This window comes from Diachasma alloeum, unplaced genomic scaffold (genome assembly GCF_001412515.2).
Source record: "Diachasma alloeum isolate Michigan unplaced genomic scaffold, Dall2.0 Dall_scaffold_00195, whole genome shotgun sequence".
Classification (NCBI taxonomy): Eukaryota; Metazoa; Arthropoda; class Insecta; order Hymenoptera; family Braconidae; genus Diachasma; species Diachasma alloeum.
The window spans coordinates 665,114-684,104 of record NW_021680360.1 but is presented as its reverse complement, the minus strand read 5'-3'; the positions used below and the strand labels follow the sequence as shown (position 1 = coordinate 684,104).

General features: G+C 35.8%; 1 protein-coding gene across 2 annotated transcripts; it reads right to left on the bottom strand.

The window, feature by feature from the left end:
• Positions 1-4: 4 nt before the first annotated feature.
• LOC107048670 (PI-PLC X domain-containing protein 1) lies at positions 5-10,914 on the bottom strand. 2 transcript variants are annotated; one of them, XM_015271972.1, is made up of 7 exons: positions 10,803-10,914; positions 9,118-9,304; positions 8,806-9,060; positions 6,345-6,553; positions 4,889-5,093; positions 2,229-2,514; positions 5-786 (listed from the first exon to the last, which is right to left on the bottom strand). In XM_015271972.1, the coding sequence occupies exons 2-7, from the start codon at positions 9,191-9,193 to the stop codon at positions 546-548; spliced, it is 1,272 nt and encodes a 423-aa protein (XP_015127458.1). In that variant the 5' UTR covers positions 9,194-9,304; positions 10,803-10,914; the 3' UTR covers positions 5-545. The 2 variants fall into 2 exon arrangements, with proteins under 2 accessions (XP_015127458.1, XP_015127459.1); XM_015271973.1 differs by lacking the exon at positions 10,803-10,914 and adding an exon at positions 10,706-10,772.
• Positions 10,915-18,991: the final 8,077 nt, after the last annotated feature.

Genomic DNA, 18,991 nt, shown 5'->3' with positions numbered 1-18,991 from the left:
AGGATTGTTGGGCATCTGCAGGCAGACTGAATCACCTCGTTTATTGAACATCGTAGTAACCCAGCTAACGACATTCTGAACTTGATAATAATCGTGAAAACAAACAGTTACCTTGGGAAGATTATTCCCCATTATATTAGCATCCGGCCGGATGGCATGATCGCGATGCAGGAGAATCGATATATCACTTTAATATCGTGGAAAATCGGTAACTCTTATCAGTGATCCCATACCAATGTGGTAACGAGACACAACAGTGTAAAAAATGGAATTCCGTAGTGAAGTGCAGGAGCATAACACGAGATCAGTCCAGGAGGAACGAATGTGCAGAATGGAACACACAAAACACACTCGATGACGTCAGACATTTCGCCCTAAACCCCCTAGTTCCCGAGATATTCGTGAAATAATTTGCACAGAATTCTTGGACTTATCTCCCGTCTTCTCCCCTTCCCTACAGATTCGTTCTAATTTCATTGACATCGTTGAATTTGTACATGTGATGAGTTTGAAGGACTGAAGGTGAGATTATCATTCTAATCGTTTTAGCATCCAGCGGCGCGTTTGTCATTCCATTCGATAGCCGTTTCAACTATTCCCGTGGCCTTGATGAAATCAACAGCAACGACATTGGCAGTGTGCTGCCATTCTTCATTGTACCACTCGGTTACATTAATATCAACGTTCTCAGCCATTTTACGAAGACCACCGAGCCGGTCGAAGATTACGTCGACGGTTGTCGGTGTTAACTGGGCCATTGCTGCTCTTGGTTGTGATTGAGGGTTACTGAAAATAAATTAAGGAAATTACTTGAATGGCCCAAAACTAAATATGAATTGAATTTCGACTGAATTTCGGCAATTTTTGCCTTATTCCAACGATAACTTTGAAGGGTAGAGAATTATTGGATTTCACCAAATGATCTTTTTGTGCAGAATTTCGTGTTCTGCACAGAAAAATATTTCGATGCTTTTTTGTAAATCATTCTTTTCACAGGTAATTGCGATAATACTGAATGCAATTCAATAAAAGCTAATAGGAAAGACTGGGACAGAATAAAACATCACGAAAAGCGATTATTTAGCACCACTAGAAAACTGTTTTTGTGTTTAAATGACTGTATGGGTCAAACGTCGCTGAGAGGGTCAAACAACTCTTTAGGATGCTTTGCATCACACGAATTGAAGCAGAATGATCAGAAAGAGTAATTTAACCCTTAATCCCTCGACTCAAAACGTCCGTAAGAGTCGTTTGACCCTCAATTAAAAATATAAAAAAATGTTTTCCTGAATTGTGCCAAGTCGTCGATGTTCCTGTTCTATTTATCTCGATTATGAAAGGTCGTAAGAAAAATATCAAAAGACTTTTTGCGCATGAAATTTCATGATCAACACGAAAGGTTCTCTGGTATTTTTCTCGACATCTAATAGTTTTCGAGATATTAGCAAAAATTCTGAAAACAGCCAGATTCAAGTCACAACACGGAGAGAAGTGTTTTAGAAAAATTCTAGTGCTAGCACGGGAAAAGAGGCGCAAAGTGACGGCCAGGAAAAAATTGCAGTGCCGACACTAGAAATTTTATTGAGGAAAACGTGAATTTTCCCCGTATTTCTGTGAAAATTCCACAGAAATCCCCAGAAATTTGACCAGAAATACCAAGAAATGTTACCTTAACAGCACTAGAATTTTTCACAGCCGGTGGATTGTAATTTTTTCCAGTACTCGGATTAGAATTTTTCTAGAAAATTTCTTTCCGTGAAGTGTCCAGTTATCTCGCTAATAAATTCAGTAGCGCAGTGGTAAACCGATTTACGTCGATTTTGACTTTTGGCCAATTTTTTATGGATATCTCGGAGTCTAAGAGAGATAGCAAATTTTTTCGCACGACCTTTTTTATAACCCTCAATTGGCTCTACAAAAAAGGTCGTAACAAAAATTGTTCTATCTCTTCTAGATTCCGAGATATTCGTCAAAAACCGGTCAATAGTCAAAATCGACTTGACTCGGTTTATCGCTTCGCTACTGAATTATCCTGGGAAAAATCAGCGATAATCGTTTGTTATTGGAAATTTTGTGATTCAGAAAAAATGTCATTTGATGTTTTTGTCTCAAACCATTGGTTCTGTAGATAATCACGAAATCGTGAGTGGGTTTTGAAGTTTTCAATGAAGTTCTTTATTTTTCAACCACTTCAGTATTCTCTCCCACTTCACAACAGAATAACTTACGTCGTAAGTGTGTCCTCGGATGCCAGTCTCTCAATCTTGTTCAAGTGCCTGTAGAGAGCACCAATCGTTCGGACATTACCCCACTGCTGGCCAACTTGAGGCCAGACACTCGCTCTCTTGGTGACGATGTTATTATAGTCGTATCCGATTATTAGTCTTTTCCGTGATGCCCAGATCTCCTCTAAACTCGTTTTCCAGACGTCCACTGGTCGTCTCATGAAGTAGTCGGAGAACTGATCCTCGAGGTAGTCGACTAGTTCATAGTGCGCTGCCATGCTTTTGAATCCTAAGAAAATATGCAAATTTCAAATCAACTTTTTGAGAAAAAAATGAAAAATTACTGTACATGTTCTAATAAATATTTCGTAAACTAAGTAGTTCGAGGAAAGAAAAATCTGAAAGGATCTTTTTTGTTGAGAAATTATCTGCGGGACAAAAAAGCCTTTTAACATTTCGCTCTTACGAGTCGAATAAATGTGGGCATCCGCATGAAGAGGGTCCACTTCGTCGATGTGGAATTATGTATACTCCGATAATATTGATAACATTCCGCACGTTTTAAGCCCAAAATGACTGCGATAGCGGGGAAAGTGACGCTAATAGAGAAGATCAAAGAAAGAGGTTCACATTGGTTTAAATGGGAGTTGCAGAGGTGAAAACGTGAATATCTTGGACACTTCAATCGACAAAGTGGGCCTGTTTCATTCGGACATCTGCAAATAATAATGATAAGGACAGTATCCCTTAGTTGAGTTCATGTGTTTTTCTAGATAGATTTTGTAAATATCTCGGAAAATAATCGAATCAAGGGAAAATGCAAAAAAAAATTTTTTTTTGAGAATGAAATGCTTCAGAAGCCCAATAGATACCGCAATGTTGACAACCGAATCTGCATCACATTTGAGCCAAACATTGCAGTAAATGGAAGACAGCGAATTCCAATTTTCTTTTTTCTCACATTTTTTTTCTCAAATATTGCGATAACTAGTAGAAAATAGTAGTGAATATAGTAGTAAATTTTTGATAAAATTTATGATACCGTTTTATAAAAGTGTATGATGAGTTATTGTTTCCTCATTTCTATCCCGAAATTTAGTAAAAATTAATATGTGATGATCAAATTTTACTCTTCGTTAGAGAAATTTTATCTTGATAAAAATAAAAATTACCGTCAGGATAAAATTTCTCTAACGTAGAATAAAATTTGATCATCATATATTAATTTTTACTAAATTTCGGGATAGAAATGAGGAAACGATGACTCATCATACACTTTTATAGAACGGTAGGGTAATTTTTATTAAAAATTTCTCCGTGTGCATAAATTTTCGTATAGTCCCTGCCCGAAAATTTCACTTTTCCGGGCGATTTAGTGGGTGTAAAGTATTTGTTTTTCGCACGACGTGCGTAAAGTTCAGAGATCATGCATGAAGTTAATTTTTGACTGTAAAGTTTCATACACTTGAAATGTATTTTTCATCACGCTGTGACGAAAAGTGAACTTTTCGGCACGCTCCGCGTGCCTAAAAGTCCAATTTCCACCACATTGTGATGAAAAATAATGTTCGTAACTCGTGAAAAAATATACTATTTCGTCACTCGGTTTGTGAAGCCTCGCTTCATGCACGCTGCGCGTACAAAAAAGCCGCTCGCAACCATACAGAGAGAAATGTTCAGTAAAAATTACGGATCAGTAAAATTCACAGTTCGCTTACCGATTACGGAATCGACTCAGAAAATTCAAGTGACAAAAGCGTAATTTTTTACAGGAGATTCGGGACAGTTCCGTAAAACTTCCTACAACCAGATTTCCCTCCGGAATTACGGAAAAGATACGTAATTTTTATTGAATATTTCTCTCGGTGCATAAATTGATCAAATACGTATGGGATGTTTTTCGTTGAAGAAATGATTAGTGTGATATTATGTCGATTTCTCTCTTAGTGTGAGTAAACGACCAGACTTTTCGTTTTCGAGCATAATCGCCGCCAGGAAAGAATGATTGTGGATCTCAGTGGTGGGAGACGTTGAGTTGCCGCTAAATTCGAACGAGTGGCGGTAGCCAGTCAGCATCATTCTTTCTTGGCGAGGACTATAAGTAAAGAAGCACTTTTCGGCACGAGGTGAACGTAGCAGCAGTGTCAAAATAGTATATTTCAGCACGTGTGGGGCAATTTCGTCTTTAACGTGTGTGGGGTTTACAGCATGAGCCGAAGGCGAGTGATGTAACCACACACGTTAAGGACGAAATTTCCCAACAAGTACTGAACAAAATTTTATGTCACGAAGCCTGAAACCGGCTGAATTAGACACGAGACGCGAAGCGTCGAGTGTGTAATCCAGCCGGTTTCAGGCATGAGTGGCATAATAGTATATTTCGTAACGAGTGCAAAAAACATTTTTTCACGAGTTACGAACAATATTTTTCATCACAATGTGGCGGAAATTGGACTTTTAGGCACGCGGAGCGTGCCGAAAAGTTCATTTTTCGTCACAGAGTGATGAAAAGTATATTTTTTCGTCTTCTCCTGAATCTTCTATTTCAGAAGGTATTTTCAAAAATCTTTGCTGAAATTCCCATGACAATCTCTGTGATTGCTCAACAACTTCGTTTTTTAAACGGGAAAATTACTGAAATACTTGACGTGATGAATACCAACCGACAGGAAACTCCTGCACATCGAAAATAACGATTTCATCAGTGTTATCTAGAAAAGTCTTGACAGCATCGATGACGATCTGCAGAGGTACGATCCTGAAAGGTCCATGATTCCCCCAAAACTCATGGTGATGATTCGGATACCGGCCCACTCGAATATCCAAATACCTCGCGCCATAGATCAACTGCGCCAGCACATCCTCGTCCTAAAATAATTTTCGCTATAACAACCTCGTTATCTGCATTCTAATCGCTGTTTCAGGGTTATCATAAAGTCAGTGTCACCGAATATTAGACATGGGGATCAGCAACGAATTATCTTTCTCAATTTAACTGCGACTTGTTGAATTGCAATTCAAATGGTCAATCGAGAAATTCAGACGAATTGGTAAAAAGTCATACAGTCCAATCTTCGTACAACTAGAAGGGACTGTAGGGGAATAAAATTCGAAGAATTACGCATCCCCCACTTTACTTGCGCTCAGAGGGCACGGAGAGAAATTTTCTAGAAAAATTCTAGTACGAATACTGCAAAAAATTACAATCCACCGGATGTGAAAAATTCTAGTGCTGTTAAGGTAAAATTTCTTGGTATTTCTGGTAAAGTTTCTGAGGATTTCTGTGAAATTTTCACAGAAATACGGGGAAGAATTCACGTTTTCCCCAATAAAATTTCTAGTGCCGGCACTGGAACTTTTGCTGAAGATTTCTCTCCATGGGGAAAATAGAATAGAATACTTTATTTGATGAGCAATCAAGTTCTAGATCATAAATGCATATATTTTTAATAATTCCTGCAATATCTTCACTCCATCCATTCAATTCTGTCCCCTATTTCGAGCATCTTGTACGGAGAATACGAAACGAAAAACATTCAAGCCAGAAAGTGGGGGTATCACTCGGCACGGATTCAGGTCTAGTATCTTGTACACAAGTATCTTGTTCGAAGACTGGACTGTGAATTAGAGATGCAAAATGACCGTCATCTTTTAGATCGCGTCGTATGACCAAAAAATGACGGTCTGGTGACGGTCATGTGACGCACAAATTTTCCAACGATAAATGATTATCACAAATCATTTGTAACCAAATTGTTGTCAAACCACCTATATAGTTGCATAATGACGGTCATAACTAATTTCCAATTTGTGACGGTCATGAATAAAACAAAATAGTTTCATCTATATGGATGGAAAAAAAAGTGATTTCCATTTCAAAATGCGGATTAGGCTAATACAAAAGGAATTCAACTGAAAATTGACCGAGAAAAAAAGAAAGTTTCGTCTATATAGATGAAAAATGACCGTCATTTTTTCTTGACAAGTTGTGACGGTCGTAGAAGGGGGAGGGGGAATTGTGACAGCCGTCATGAACGCCTCGTGATGTGACCGTCATTGACGGTCACATGACGAATAATAATAAAAGTTGGTGATTTCGATATACATTCTAATAATTACCTGTGTGATTGTGTATTTATCAACAATCAATTGGATCTGGGAGCCCTCGTGTTTGGCATAAGCTGCGGAATCATGAGTTCCCGGCAGGAAAATTTCTCTCATTCTTAATTTCCCTAGGGATGATTTCCGCTGGGACATCCATGTTGGATGCGTTGATAAACAATTTGATTTTATTATTGTATTGTTTCTAACGAAAGTTACGTGATATTCTGAAACGATCAAACGAGAGAAGAAAATTGATAGCATTATTCATTTATCCATTCATTGGACAATTTTTATTCCAGAACTGAAGTGAAACAGTTCATTTCTGGAATATTTTGAGTTCAGTTGAATGAGCGCAATTATCTCAGACACAAGGGATTTTAGAAGAAAATGTAAAAGAACTTTTTTGTAGCTAAGAAAATTTACTAGTAAATGTAAATGTCTTATGATGTTATTATGTCCTTTAAAACATACACAGCAAAAACGAATGTCTGAATTTCACACACACGCAGAAAAATGGTTTATTTGAATTAAATAAATCGTTTATTTGATTCTAATTGAGAATTTCCTTGATTCAAATGAAGTTGATTTAATTCAAATCAATCATTTTTCTGTGTGCACCTTTTGTAGACATTCTTCAGACACTGAAAAACGTCTGAATAAAATGAAAATGTATCTGAATTTCAAACGAACCGGTGCCTAAACATCTTAATTCATGTTCGAAATTCAACCAAATTTTCATTTTATTCGGACGTTTTGTAGTTTCTCAAAAATGTCTACAAAAGGTGTGTGAAATTCAGACATTCATTTTTGCTGTGTACTGATTCTCGGGGGTGGTGGGTTGTTAATCAATTATTTATTATTATTTTTTTGGTGCTATTGTGATATTCTGTGAAAATCATATGGGATGAGAAATTCCTTACGTCTCGCTTTATGTCTCACGTAATTCCTTACTGAGAGAATTAGAGCTGCGGGACACCCCCAGAAAAGTGCTCGGAAATCGATCGACTGACCGATCGTGTACTAGTGTCTATTTTTTTCTTATTATCTTAGTCAAGTCCGTAATATTCAGAGATGGTAAAAATGTAATTTTTAGTTAATTATAGAGGGCGCAATGCTTCCAAAAGGCGCGGGTACTGGTAAAAATCGATCGAAATCGATCTCTCGATATCCGATGTCCTTGAATATTTATTCATATGTTGTGGGAAAAATTTTAAATATCATATCTCTCTTAATATATATCGAATCACTACCATTGAATGTTAATGAGAATTTCGCGGAATCCACCCCATAGAGTCTTATTGCAGAGGGTTCCCGGCCTTTAAATTGACTGAAAAATGAATTTTTTATGCATCTTGATCATATTCAATGGATTAAGGTGTTTCATGTGTAGATCCCCGGGAGATAAATCGGAAGGGGAGTCTTATTGTTCTCGAGCCCTGATTGAATCGCTGCACGGAGAGAAATGTTCAGTAAAAATTACGGAACTCTCACTTCACTCACCGATTACGGAATCGACTCAGAAAATTTAAGTGACGGTATCGTAATTTTTCACAAGAGATTCAGATAAAAATTACGGAACGCTCCGGAAAAATGCCGTGACAGTTCCGTAAAATTTCCTACCACCACATTTCGCTCCGGAATTACGGAAAAGATACGTAATTTTTATTGAATATTCCTCTCCGTGGGAGCACGAAATCTTACAATTTTCAAGTAACTATTTAAGTGTGCATTTGAACATTTTTTTGAGTATTGATCTTATTTATTAGAATGATTGATTTTTTTCTCATCGCCTACGGGTGTCAAATAATTTTTATTGGGTGTTCTTCTAATTATTGAAATAATATTAAACTGCGCCTCGAGTTGGTAAACCTGTCGAGTGTTTTCTCTCTCTCAGTTCTATGGTCCAACCCATACCTTTTCCATGATGCTCATTGACATTCGAATCACGCACCTGCGCGTGAGGGTGTAATTGCCCCGCAACTCATAATTTTCCGAATCATTTGTTCAAATAACTTTCTTATGAAATCTGAAAAAAATCTGAAACTTATACGTGTTCTCAAGAAAGATTTGATTTATCACCCACTAGTTTTTCCTCAATGGTTCATAATTTTTGTGAGTGCCATGAAAATGTCCCTGATTGAGAGTGGGGTAACCTCGGAGGTTATAGCTGGAGGGGTTGCAAAAACATTGAAATTTCATAATTTTTTTTGTTGACACTGAGATTTGAAAAAATGTGCAAAAATTCTCAATGATGCAGAATACTCATAAATTTCTGGCATAAATTTTCCTATTTTTTTTCATTATTTTGACTTTTTACACGAAACACCTTAAAGAAAAAATTACGCATTACTACGCGATTGGTCGGTGCATGTTTTAAAACCGTGCATGGTGTCCCACAGCTCTAAATCCTTTAAAATATTCTACGAAATCGCTCACCAGCGAGGCATAATCAACCCAAAAATGCTCAGAATCTTACTTAAACAAGTTTCCCTGAACGTTAAATTGGCAGTCGGAACAAAGTCCGCGCTGATGCCCGTCTTCTTGAACCCATGAGTGACATCCGGTTGAAATTCAAAAACCAGTAGATTAGCAGCCCCGGGATGCTCCTCATAAAGTCCAATAGTATCTCCATTCCTCAACTTTGAATTCTTCCAATAAATTCCGATTTCCCGGATCATCTGGGCCGACATGATCGGTGAGATGACGATTCCCAGCTGTATTTCCTCTGTCTCTGTCCAAATAAATCCGGAATAAATCACTGATCACGACAAAATCGGCGCCCACTCACCATTGAGATCGTGCTCGTTGCAATCAATCGCAAAAATTCCACAGACGAGGGAAAGAATAACGACGAAACGCAACATAGTGCGGGATGACAATAGTGAATTTTTTGATCGTCGACGCACGATGAATGGAGTGACCCCGATTTCGCTCCTTTTGAAGTCACTCGAACCAGAACCAAACAACGAAACGCACTGAAAGAGAAGACATGTACTGCACGTGGCTCGGTGGACATGACAATGTGCTCCATTAGTATCGTTGTATGGGTCTGATGATTATGAAGGTGATGGCGTGTATTCGCTGATTCTGGGGATAATATTGTCTTAATGTCTATGTGTGAGTGCGCGTGGAGGCGAGATGGAACTTAGTCATCACTTTGAAAAACGAGGCAAGTTGTGATTCGTTGATCACAGGTGCAATGACACATTATTATCACGATTGTGAGAAAGAAATGACGGGTTATTGTTGCGAAAGAATGAAGATCATCGTAAGGATATCCAAGTTTCTTTTACTGTTTGGTACAGACAACACTGTAGATTCATCCATTTTCAATCATCAAATTTGTCAATTGAATTGGGTGAGAATAATTTTTTAAAAATCAAGTATATTCAGTATCATTTAAATTACATTCTGCACAGCATTGTCAGTTATTCAGGCATTTGTTGTTTATAAATATATAATCGAAATTGTTTAAACTCAGAAACCCTATTTTGGTAATTGTTGAAATTGCAATTTTTTAATTATTTCATCAATCTTCCTCCACAAACGAACTTCCTAATTTTTTTTCAGATTTACAAAATCTTTATAAGTTTAATGTGATAACAGGAAAATTTTACGTAACAAATTCAATCAAATTGAATGAGTTGTCATTCATTTTCTTGTTATCGGGATTAAATAATATTTTTGTTTAGAGGATCCTTAACCTTTGAAGCACGGGTGCATCTGCATCTATCGTTTGCTCCCAATATTTGATAAATTTCCAGGTTTAAGCACATACTTGATAAAATATATAGTGATGCGGTCGAGACTAGTCGAGAATTATTTTGAAGAGATCATCACGGTTTGGAAAAACATCGAAAGTTTTGGAATCGTCGCAATCTCGAAAGACATTGAATCGGTGCATCTCGTCACAATTGCCTGAATGTCGAGATTTTCGGTTTTTTAAGTTCACGAGACGAGACGAGACAAATATCGAGACAAACATTTGAAAAACAGAAAATCCTGAAACTCAGACGTGATGGATTCTTCCAAGTTCGTGACGAGATGCACCGATCCAATGTCTTTCGAGATTACGACGATTCCTAAACTTTCGATGTTTTTTTAGACCGTGATGATCTTTCCAAAATAATTCTCTTCTAGTCTCGACGGCATCGCTAAAAATATACTCAGTTCAAGGATACTTTCTTCCGTGATATAATTCTGTCGATCAAATTTGTTTGAGAGAAACTAATACCCGTAATTTTCATTCCAAATGTCACTATAACTTTGTCTGAAACGAATTCGATTGGCAGAATTATGTATTTTTCTCTGTGTATAAAACCCTTTTCACAATTTTTTATCGTTCTCAGGTTTGAAGACATTCATAAAAAACTCACATATTCCGAAGTTGTTCCAACGCATCTCCTTTCACCATTCCACAAGTGAATTAAGAATGACAAATAATGGTCGTTTTATTAGATAAAATAAACTTACACAGAACAGTCAGGATGATATTGATGTTAATCTCTGTTGTGTCCCATCGAGTGACCGCCTGAATCGCGACTCGTGTAATTCAACACCAGCTTATTGCGTCAAACGTAGATTCCAAGGACTCAAATGATTTGCTCCGCACTCAACTAAATTACAGCAACTATAATTATTCATGACGCAGAGATTTTTCATTCTAGCCGGTCTGTCTGACACCGCGACAGCAGAATGGAAATCAATTGCGCCTGGAATTGGAGGCACATTGCGCGGGATTGTCCGTTGATGGTTGGGGAAGTCATGGGACAGTGTTAGAAAGATTGAAATTTCAGGGACAGTTGAGTTGTGATTTTCAGGAGGGCGACATTGAGATCGATTTACACTGATAGAAATGGTGGAATTATGTAGGTGCTGTTAACGATGCTTCTCAATTATTAATACCGTTCGTTAACTATTAGGCGGAGAGAAAAATTCAGTTAAAATTATCAGAAAAAAACGTAAAAATTACATTTCGAAATGTCATCCGCGAGCGAAGCAAAATTCAATAAAAAGTGTGAGTCGGAACTGAAATCGTCCAAATCGTCACGTACATTACACGATTTATTCCGTAAATATTAATCACCTGTCTGATGACTCACCACTGTGGGGATAACAAGTCGTTCTGTAATTTTTCCCCAATGATTGAGAAATTTTACGGAACGGAACGTAGAAATCAGTAGCGAAGCGGTAAACCGGGTTAAGTCGATTTTTACTATGGACTAGTTTTTGACGAATATCTCGGAATCTAAAAGAGATAGAAAGATTTTTGCCATGACCTTTTTTGTAGAGCCAATAGAGCGTTATAAAAAAAGTAATGAGAAAAATTTTGCTATCTCTGTTAGATTCCGAGATATTCAGCAAAAACTGGCTAATAGTCCAAATCGACATAACTCGGTTTACCGCTTCACTACTGAAATAACTCTCTAGCTTCATAACAATCGGTGAACGTTCAAGAAGTTTCGATTTTGGAGGCATAAAAAGTCGGGAAGTTTCTGTAAGATTTTACCTCTTTGGGAAAAATTACGTGACAATTTCGTACTTTGTTCGGTGATGAACCTGAGAATTCGCTGAACGTTTCAGATTTCTTCTCTTCCATTCCTATAAAAATTGCCGGAAAACGATTCCCCATTGCGGATTACGTGAATTGTTTCCTAATTTTTACTGAATATTTCTCTTCGTGTAACGAATCGTGTTACGGGGATACGTCGGTGAAATTTAAGCCTTCACTGGGCCTTGAAACCCATTGAACGGTTTGTGATATAAGACGGAATATGAGAATAACTAGAGAAAATCGTGGATCCGATCGATTTTGCCCCCTATAACCACGAAAAACTTCATTTTTTGCTGTTGTTACCTTCAAAGTGCTCCTTCCGCTGTAGTTTTCATACCATTTTAGCTCTTTTTTAAATGTTCGTTACACGGCGAACAACAAAGTTAAGCATCCGTTTTACTTTATTCGCAATAGACCATGAATAAATGAATGGTGAATTTCATAAATTTTTTTTGAACCCGCCTTTTCGCTTCAACCTGCCATTTTTTTTATTTATAAAAATTAGATTACATATGATTACAATATTCAATTACTAAAAACAATGAATTTTTAGTCATACTCTAGAAACGCGAAAAATTTATGAAATTCAAAAATCATTTATTCATAATCTATTTTGCAAATAAAGTAAAACGGATGTTTAACTTTATTGTTTGGAGTGAAAATTTGTTTGGAAAATTTTCCGAAGCGGCGAGAGAACGCGGATTTCCAACTTGAATTTTCGACCAAAATATGAATATTTGGAATTTACCGAATTGCGTTGAAATTTGAATTAATTGAAAATTTGAGAACATATTTGCATGGATTCCTGATTTCTATTGATTTTCATGGAATAATTGAACTGGAATTTGCAGTATCCAGTCATTTTATGAGATCAAATGTGAATGTCGGCATGAAAAGGGATAAAAATGAAAAATAATCTAACATTAGTTTCCCTCCAAGTTGTGAAGACAAAAACATGAATAGGGAACTTGAATTGACAAAGTGGTCCCCTTTCATGTGGACGTCCCCAAATTATGAATTTTCAATGAGAAAACCTTCGGCATTTCCGTGAAACTGTCAGTTGATAAACAATTCCAGCATGTGTACCGGAAATTAAAGCCAAAAAATTCAACAATTTAAGAACCTTGAGTGATACCAAAATAGAACACGTTTTATTCGTGTTTTTTATCCTTGGAAATGTCGGAGAGAAGGGTTCTTCCTGCGGAAGGATGCTTCGTTAAGTGAGGAGACGATGGATCCGGCGGCACGCCAGATGACAAATACTTATGTGGGAGTAGTTTGCCGACCCACCGTCATTTTAGAATTGGGAACGAGCAATAACCCAGTGGAGGCCAATGTGAATTCACTTATGAAGCAGTTGTGTTTACTTTCTTCGGGAGTGGGTTTTCTGAGATTTGTCTCGATTCAATTTATGAATTTTGAATTTTATAAATTTTTCACGTCTCTAGAGTAGGACAAAAAATTTATCGTTTTTAGTAATTGAATCATGCGTAATCTAATTTCTATGAACAAAAAAATGGCAGGTTAAAGCGAAAAGTCGGGTTCAAAAAAAAATTTATGAAATTCAAAATTCGTTTTGAAAAATCCATGATTTTTTTTTTTTATTAAAAAGGGATAGAAATTTCCATCGGGAATCAGTCAGAGATGCCTCAAAATTTTCTGTTGGAAGTGGTGTTAGTATCGAAGATCAGAAAATAATTCAATGTTAATTTATACGGGCGTTATCGATGGAAAACCATGAATTTTTCGGATACTAAATACGATCGAAACGGTTTCTTTTATACAGACATATAAATATATATACCATTTACTCAAAGATATAACTTTTGTAGACATAATTTTTTACTTTGGCGGTTTTTCATTGCAGTCTTATGAAATTTTTAATGGATCGCATGATTGAATTCTCGAAAAAGCTGCATATAATTGTCTGTGATTGAAAACATTTTTTTGTAGATCTACACCAACATTACCAACATCATCAATATCATCAACATCATCAACCAAATCAGTATCGGTGTCATCATGCATCCGATTTCCCCTTCAGAAGATTCAGGAATAAAAGTATGATATCTCCTTTTTATATAAGATATCACAAACTGTTCAATGGGTCCCAAGGTCCAGTGAGGCCTTTAAAATTTCACCGACATACCCTTAAATACCCAAATATAGATATTTATATCTATATATAGAGAATGAATTAGAATTATTCATTAATCCTAAATTGGTCATCCTATGAGGGAAGCCCCGCCACGCGTCGTTTTTCTTTAATTACAATTTCCTGGCTCACCGGAAAAATTAAAAAAAAATCAGTTTTGTTAATCGAAGTGTGTAAAAAATTATAGTATTTTTTAGAACAACATATTTCCCAAAATTCCTAGAGAAAACAAATTATTTCGGACAGATGAATTATTTTTTCCCACACGGAGAGAAATATTCAGCTATAATACCCAAAGACCTTCAAAATTATCGGATATTTCCCGAATGTTTTGTTGCATAGCAACGAGAGGAATCAGTTTTCATTAATCAGTGATCATTAAAATCCCGGATCGAAATGTGTTTGTAGGTAATTTTACGACACTGTCACGTAATTTTTACCTAGTCACAGAATTTTTCCGGAGCGTTCCGTAATTTTTACCTGAATCTCCTGTGAAAAATTACGATATCGTCCCTTAAATTTTCCGAGTCGATTCCGTAATCGGTGAGCGAGCTGTGAGTTCCGTAATTTTACTGAACATTTCTCTCCGTGCATGTTAAATGAAATTGCCCATGACGTGACGTTGCCGGAAACTCGCTAAACGCAGCCGGGCAGTGTGGAGTGAATTTGGCAACGCTAAAGCCTAAGAAAGACGGCGGGGAATCCCCGCGGAGGTGACCCTGAACAAAGTCGCAAGGCTGCGCTCGGTGACGATTATTGACGATGACGATTATTTGGATAATCGGAAATCCCTTATAAGAAATTTAGTATTATCTACTCAACAGAGAATTTTTAGTTCCATATTTTTAAATACTTAATTCATCATCAATTCGAAGTTTAGATTATACATTTGTTTACCATTTTTGAATTTCAATTGGTATATTTAAACCTTGATCAATGTAATTCGGAAGTTCTTTTAATATTGAAGAATCGGAAGATTTCTTGTAAATATCGAGCTCCGCCTTCCTGTATACTGAAATCTCTGAAAAAACAAGCCCCACAGAAAAATCAACAAGGTTCAACAATAAAAACACATTGGCATTAGGGTTTCACATATCTCCCTTTATTACAAAACTGGAAAAAAAAAAACAAAAAAAAATCTTCTGTGACAGTAACAAACTTTTGGCTTATGTGACTAGTTATAATACTCAGCGGCAATACTAAATTAGTGTAATGTATACGGTGTGTTGGGAGTGGAAAAGGGAGGAAATTCTTCGGGATGAGACCATGACAAGTGGGCTAATAATAATAAAAAGAAAATAAATGAAGTGTTATTGGCGACTGAAGTGAGACAAAGACGCCAGTCTCTTTTCCACTGCCCACACAAACTATTCCTTGTGGGTGAAATAATTAACCTTGGAAAGAAACAATTGGGAAATTGGGAATAATAATTTAACTTACGGATTTAAAGGTACATAAATATTAAACTATTTATACAATTAATTAGTTCGTAGTCTCTGTCTTGGAAGACACGGTATGGCAGGATTTTTCATTTGATTAGGAATAAAACATTTTTTGCGGTAGTTGTTGTACATTGCAAGGTACAACATTGTTTTTTGATGTTGTTTCATTTATTTGATAGCTAGATACATCAGTGGAGAACAATGAACAACAGAAGGGGAGTCGACAGGAGATATTCATATTTTTGGGAATATCTCCGAAAGGAAGGGATTTGTGGAAAAATGTTAGAAGTTTTTTGTAGAGAATTAAATTTTCTGTAGATATTATCTACTAAATTTTTTTTCTACATCCACTAGTTCCCGAGATATTCGCGAAATAGTGCAGATTTTTTTTCACTGAGTAATACATTGACAGATTATTTTAAAAGTACTTTGCTTGAAGAAAAATTCAATTTCCTGCAAAAAAAAGTTATTTAACATTTTTCTCCAAACCTCTGATTCTTCTCCTGTTGTTCTCACTCCACTCGGAATTGTGAGGTACAATATTGTTTTTTGATGTTGTTAGATACATCCATGGAGAACTGAACAACAAAAGGGAGGTCGAAAGGAGATATTTATATTTTTGTGAATATCTTCGAAAGGAAGAGATTTAAGAGAAAATGTTAAGAAAACTTTTTTGTAGGAAAGTAAATTTTCTACAGAAAATGGCTATTAAAATTTTTCTCTAAACCCACTAGTCCCCGAGATATCGGGATAGTTCGCGAAATGGTGCAGATTTTTTTTTCACTGAATAATGAATTGACAGGTTATTTTAAAAATATCCTGGAAACTACTGGCATAGTTACTCAACATTTTTTTCCAAACCCTCAATTCCTTTCCTGCTGTTCTCAACTCCACCCAGAATTACTCATCTGCAATTGTTCTTTCCTTTGAAAAAAAAAAGGTTCAAAGCAATAAATTAAATAAGTTTTATCTCACACCACCTATACAGTACACTAACACAACTAATGAAACATCTCGCGAGGTACAAGAGCCATGGATTCCACACATCATGTTCTTCCAACATAAAACATGGGAATCAGAATTTTTCTAGTCAGTAAAAAATAGTTCACCTGTTTCGTGTTTTGTATAAAAAATTGTTGTCAACAGTTTCTGCTATTTGTGGAATACAATTTGTCCTATGGGGATTGGCTTAATTAATATTTACCTATTTGTTCGATAGAGAGAGAGAGTGTGTGTGTGTGTGTGTGTGTGTGTGTGTGTGTGTGTGTGTGTGTGTGTGTGTGTGTGTGTGTGTGTGTGTGTGTGTGTGTGTGTGTGTGTGTGTGTGTGTGTGTGTGTGTGTGTGTGTATTTACACGAGACAATTTACTAAATCTGTGCGCTTTTCATTCACTCGTTGGTTAGATTTTTTGTTGATTCAATTTTTTTTCCATCGTTTCGATTATTCATAACCGACTCTTCGTCTTTACTGAAATTGAATGATATGTGACGGCAGGTAATCAAGACGATAAGAACAATAAATTCTTCTGATTCAGTATTACAAAAAGTCCAATAATATTCCTCAATGATTACTCATCATCACTGGCTATTCATGACATTTTTTCATTCATGCGATTTAATCTAAAGGTAATATAAATTTGCAGAATGGAATAATAACAGAAGGTGAATTTCATCGTTTCCATCATTTTCGAGTTATTTTTTTAATTAACAAAATACAATGACAATCCCTGCCTTAAGGCACCGAGTGGCCGTTGTGTTTCTTATCAAACGTAACTTAAAGTAAATTGACTACGATTAAAATATATTATATCGTTTTTACATAATAATTGTGATATATGTCTATAAATTCTGATTTTTTTCTCGAGAATTTTTTATATTCAGTAGTATTTTACAATCTTTGCGAATCGCTTTTTTAACATTACGCTGGTTCTTCTGGGATTCAGTCAGTTTGGCTGTAATGTTTTGGGGAATACGTACGCCGACGTTTTATATTTTCTCTGGTGAAGTGATGGAGAAATGATTTGCAAAGTGATTAATTCATAATTTTATTTTGAAGTAAAATGTAATTATTCTCAAACTATTGGGCTTAGGAGCATGTGTCCGAGATATTTTTAGAAGGGATGGAATTCTCTGCAAAAATCGTTGGCGACATTTTTCTAAGAACGATTAATTTATCATATTACTTTGGAAATCACAAAATTCTGAAAATTTCCATCATGAATATCAATGAAGTTACTGGGTTTAGAGAACAATGACAAGACCTTTTTCGTAGGATATTTCATTGTCTTCGAAAAATGTCTATCGCCATTTTCTCTATTGTAGACATATTTTTAATAAAATGATTGATTCATTATTTTCTTTTGGGATCCAGACATTTCGATAGCTTCTGAATATTTTGCGAATGTCTCTTGAACTATTAGATTTATAAAAATATGTCCCGAGTTCTTTTTGGAGAGCGTAAAGAGCGTTTTCTCTAAAAAAAAATCATTTGTGACATTTTTTACTAAACGCGATAGCTCTTGGGATAATTAATTTAAAATTATCCTTTAAAAGTTAAATAATTCTATCAATTTTTTTATGAATATTTGTAAAATTATTGGTTTTAGAGAAAAATACCTAGACTTTTTTGTAAAATTCCATGCTCTTGACAAATGTCAGTTACCATTTTTTCCTTTTTGAAGATATTTGTCCGAAAATTGAGTCGTAATTTTGTTTTAAAACTCAAACAACTCAATAGCCTTCAAAATATCAATTTAAAAAAAAAATTAGAATCTTCTTTTGAAAAGCATAAAATCCTCTAAGAAAAAAGCTCTCTCGACATTTTTCATCACTTTTTCCTGTCAACAATTTGCAAAATAACAAATCCATAATTTGGCATTGGAAGAGCAGAAATTCAAAAGCTTTGGAATACCTCGCGAGTATTTCTTGAACTATTGGCTTTAGGAAAAAATGTCAGAAGTGTCGAGAGACAAATTTTCATGCTGAGATGTCTCCTGACATCTTTTTCAAAATCATTCCTGCAGACGATAGATGCAAAATAAACTCTGATATCATGTTTACTCCATTCATTTCCATCAATTCACTACTGACGTAATAATCAAACGTTCATACAGCATCCAGTAAACGAAATATCAATAACACGTGATTCTCCGACGATGACATGTGATGATAATTATTCCCTATTTGTCTCTCGTGTAAAATACGAAAAAATTTGCCTAAGAAGAAAACAGTAAATACTAATAAAAAGTTTTTGCACATATTACAACAGCAGTCGAGTGACGAAAAATTTGTCAATTTGATCATTCAATATTCCTCATCAAGATATAAATATAAAATCTCTTAAAGTTAATTTTGTTTATACAAAACATTATCATTTTCACCAACGATTGATCGAATTAACCAGAAAAATTGTGAAGTATCAGTCATCGACAAATAATTACTACAGGACTATTTACAGATGCAGCTCATCAGCTTTCGGAGAGTTAAATAACCGAGAGAAAAAAAACACGAAT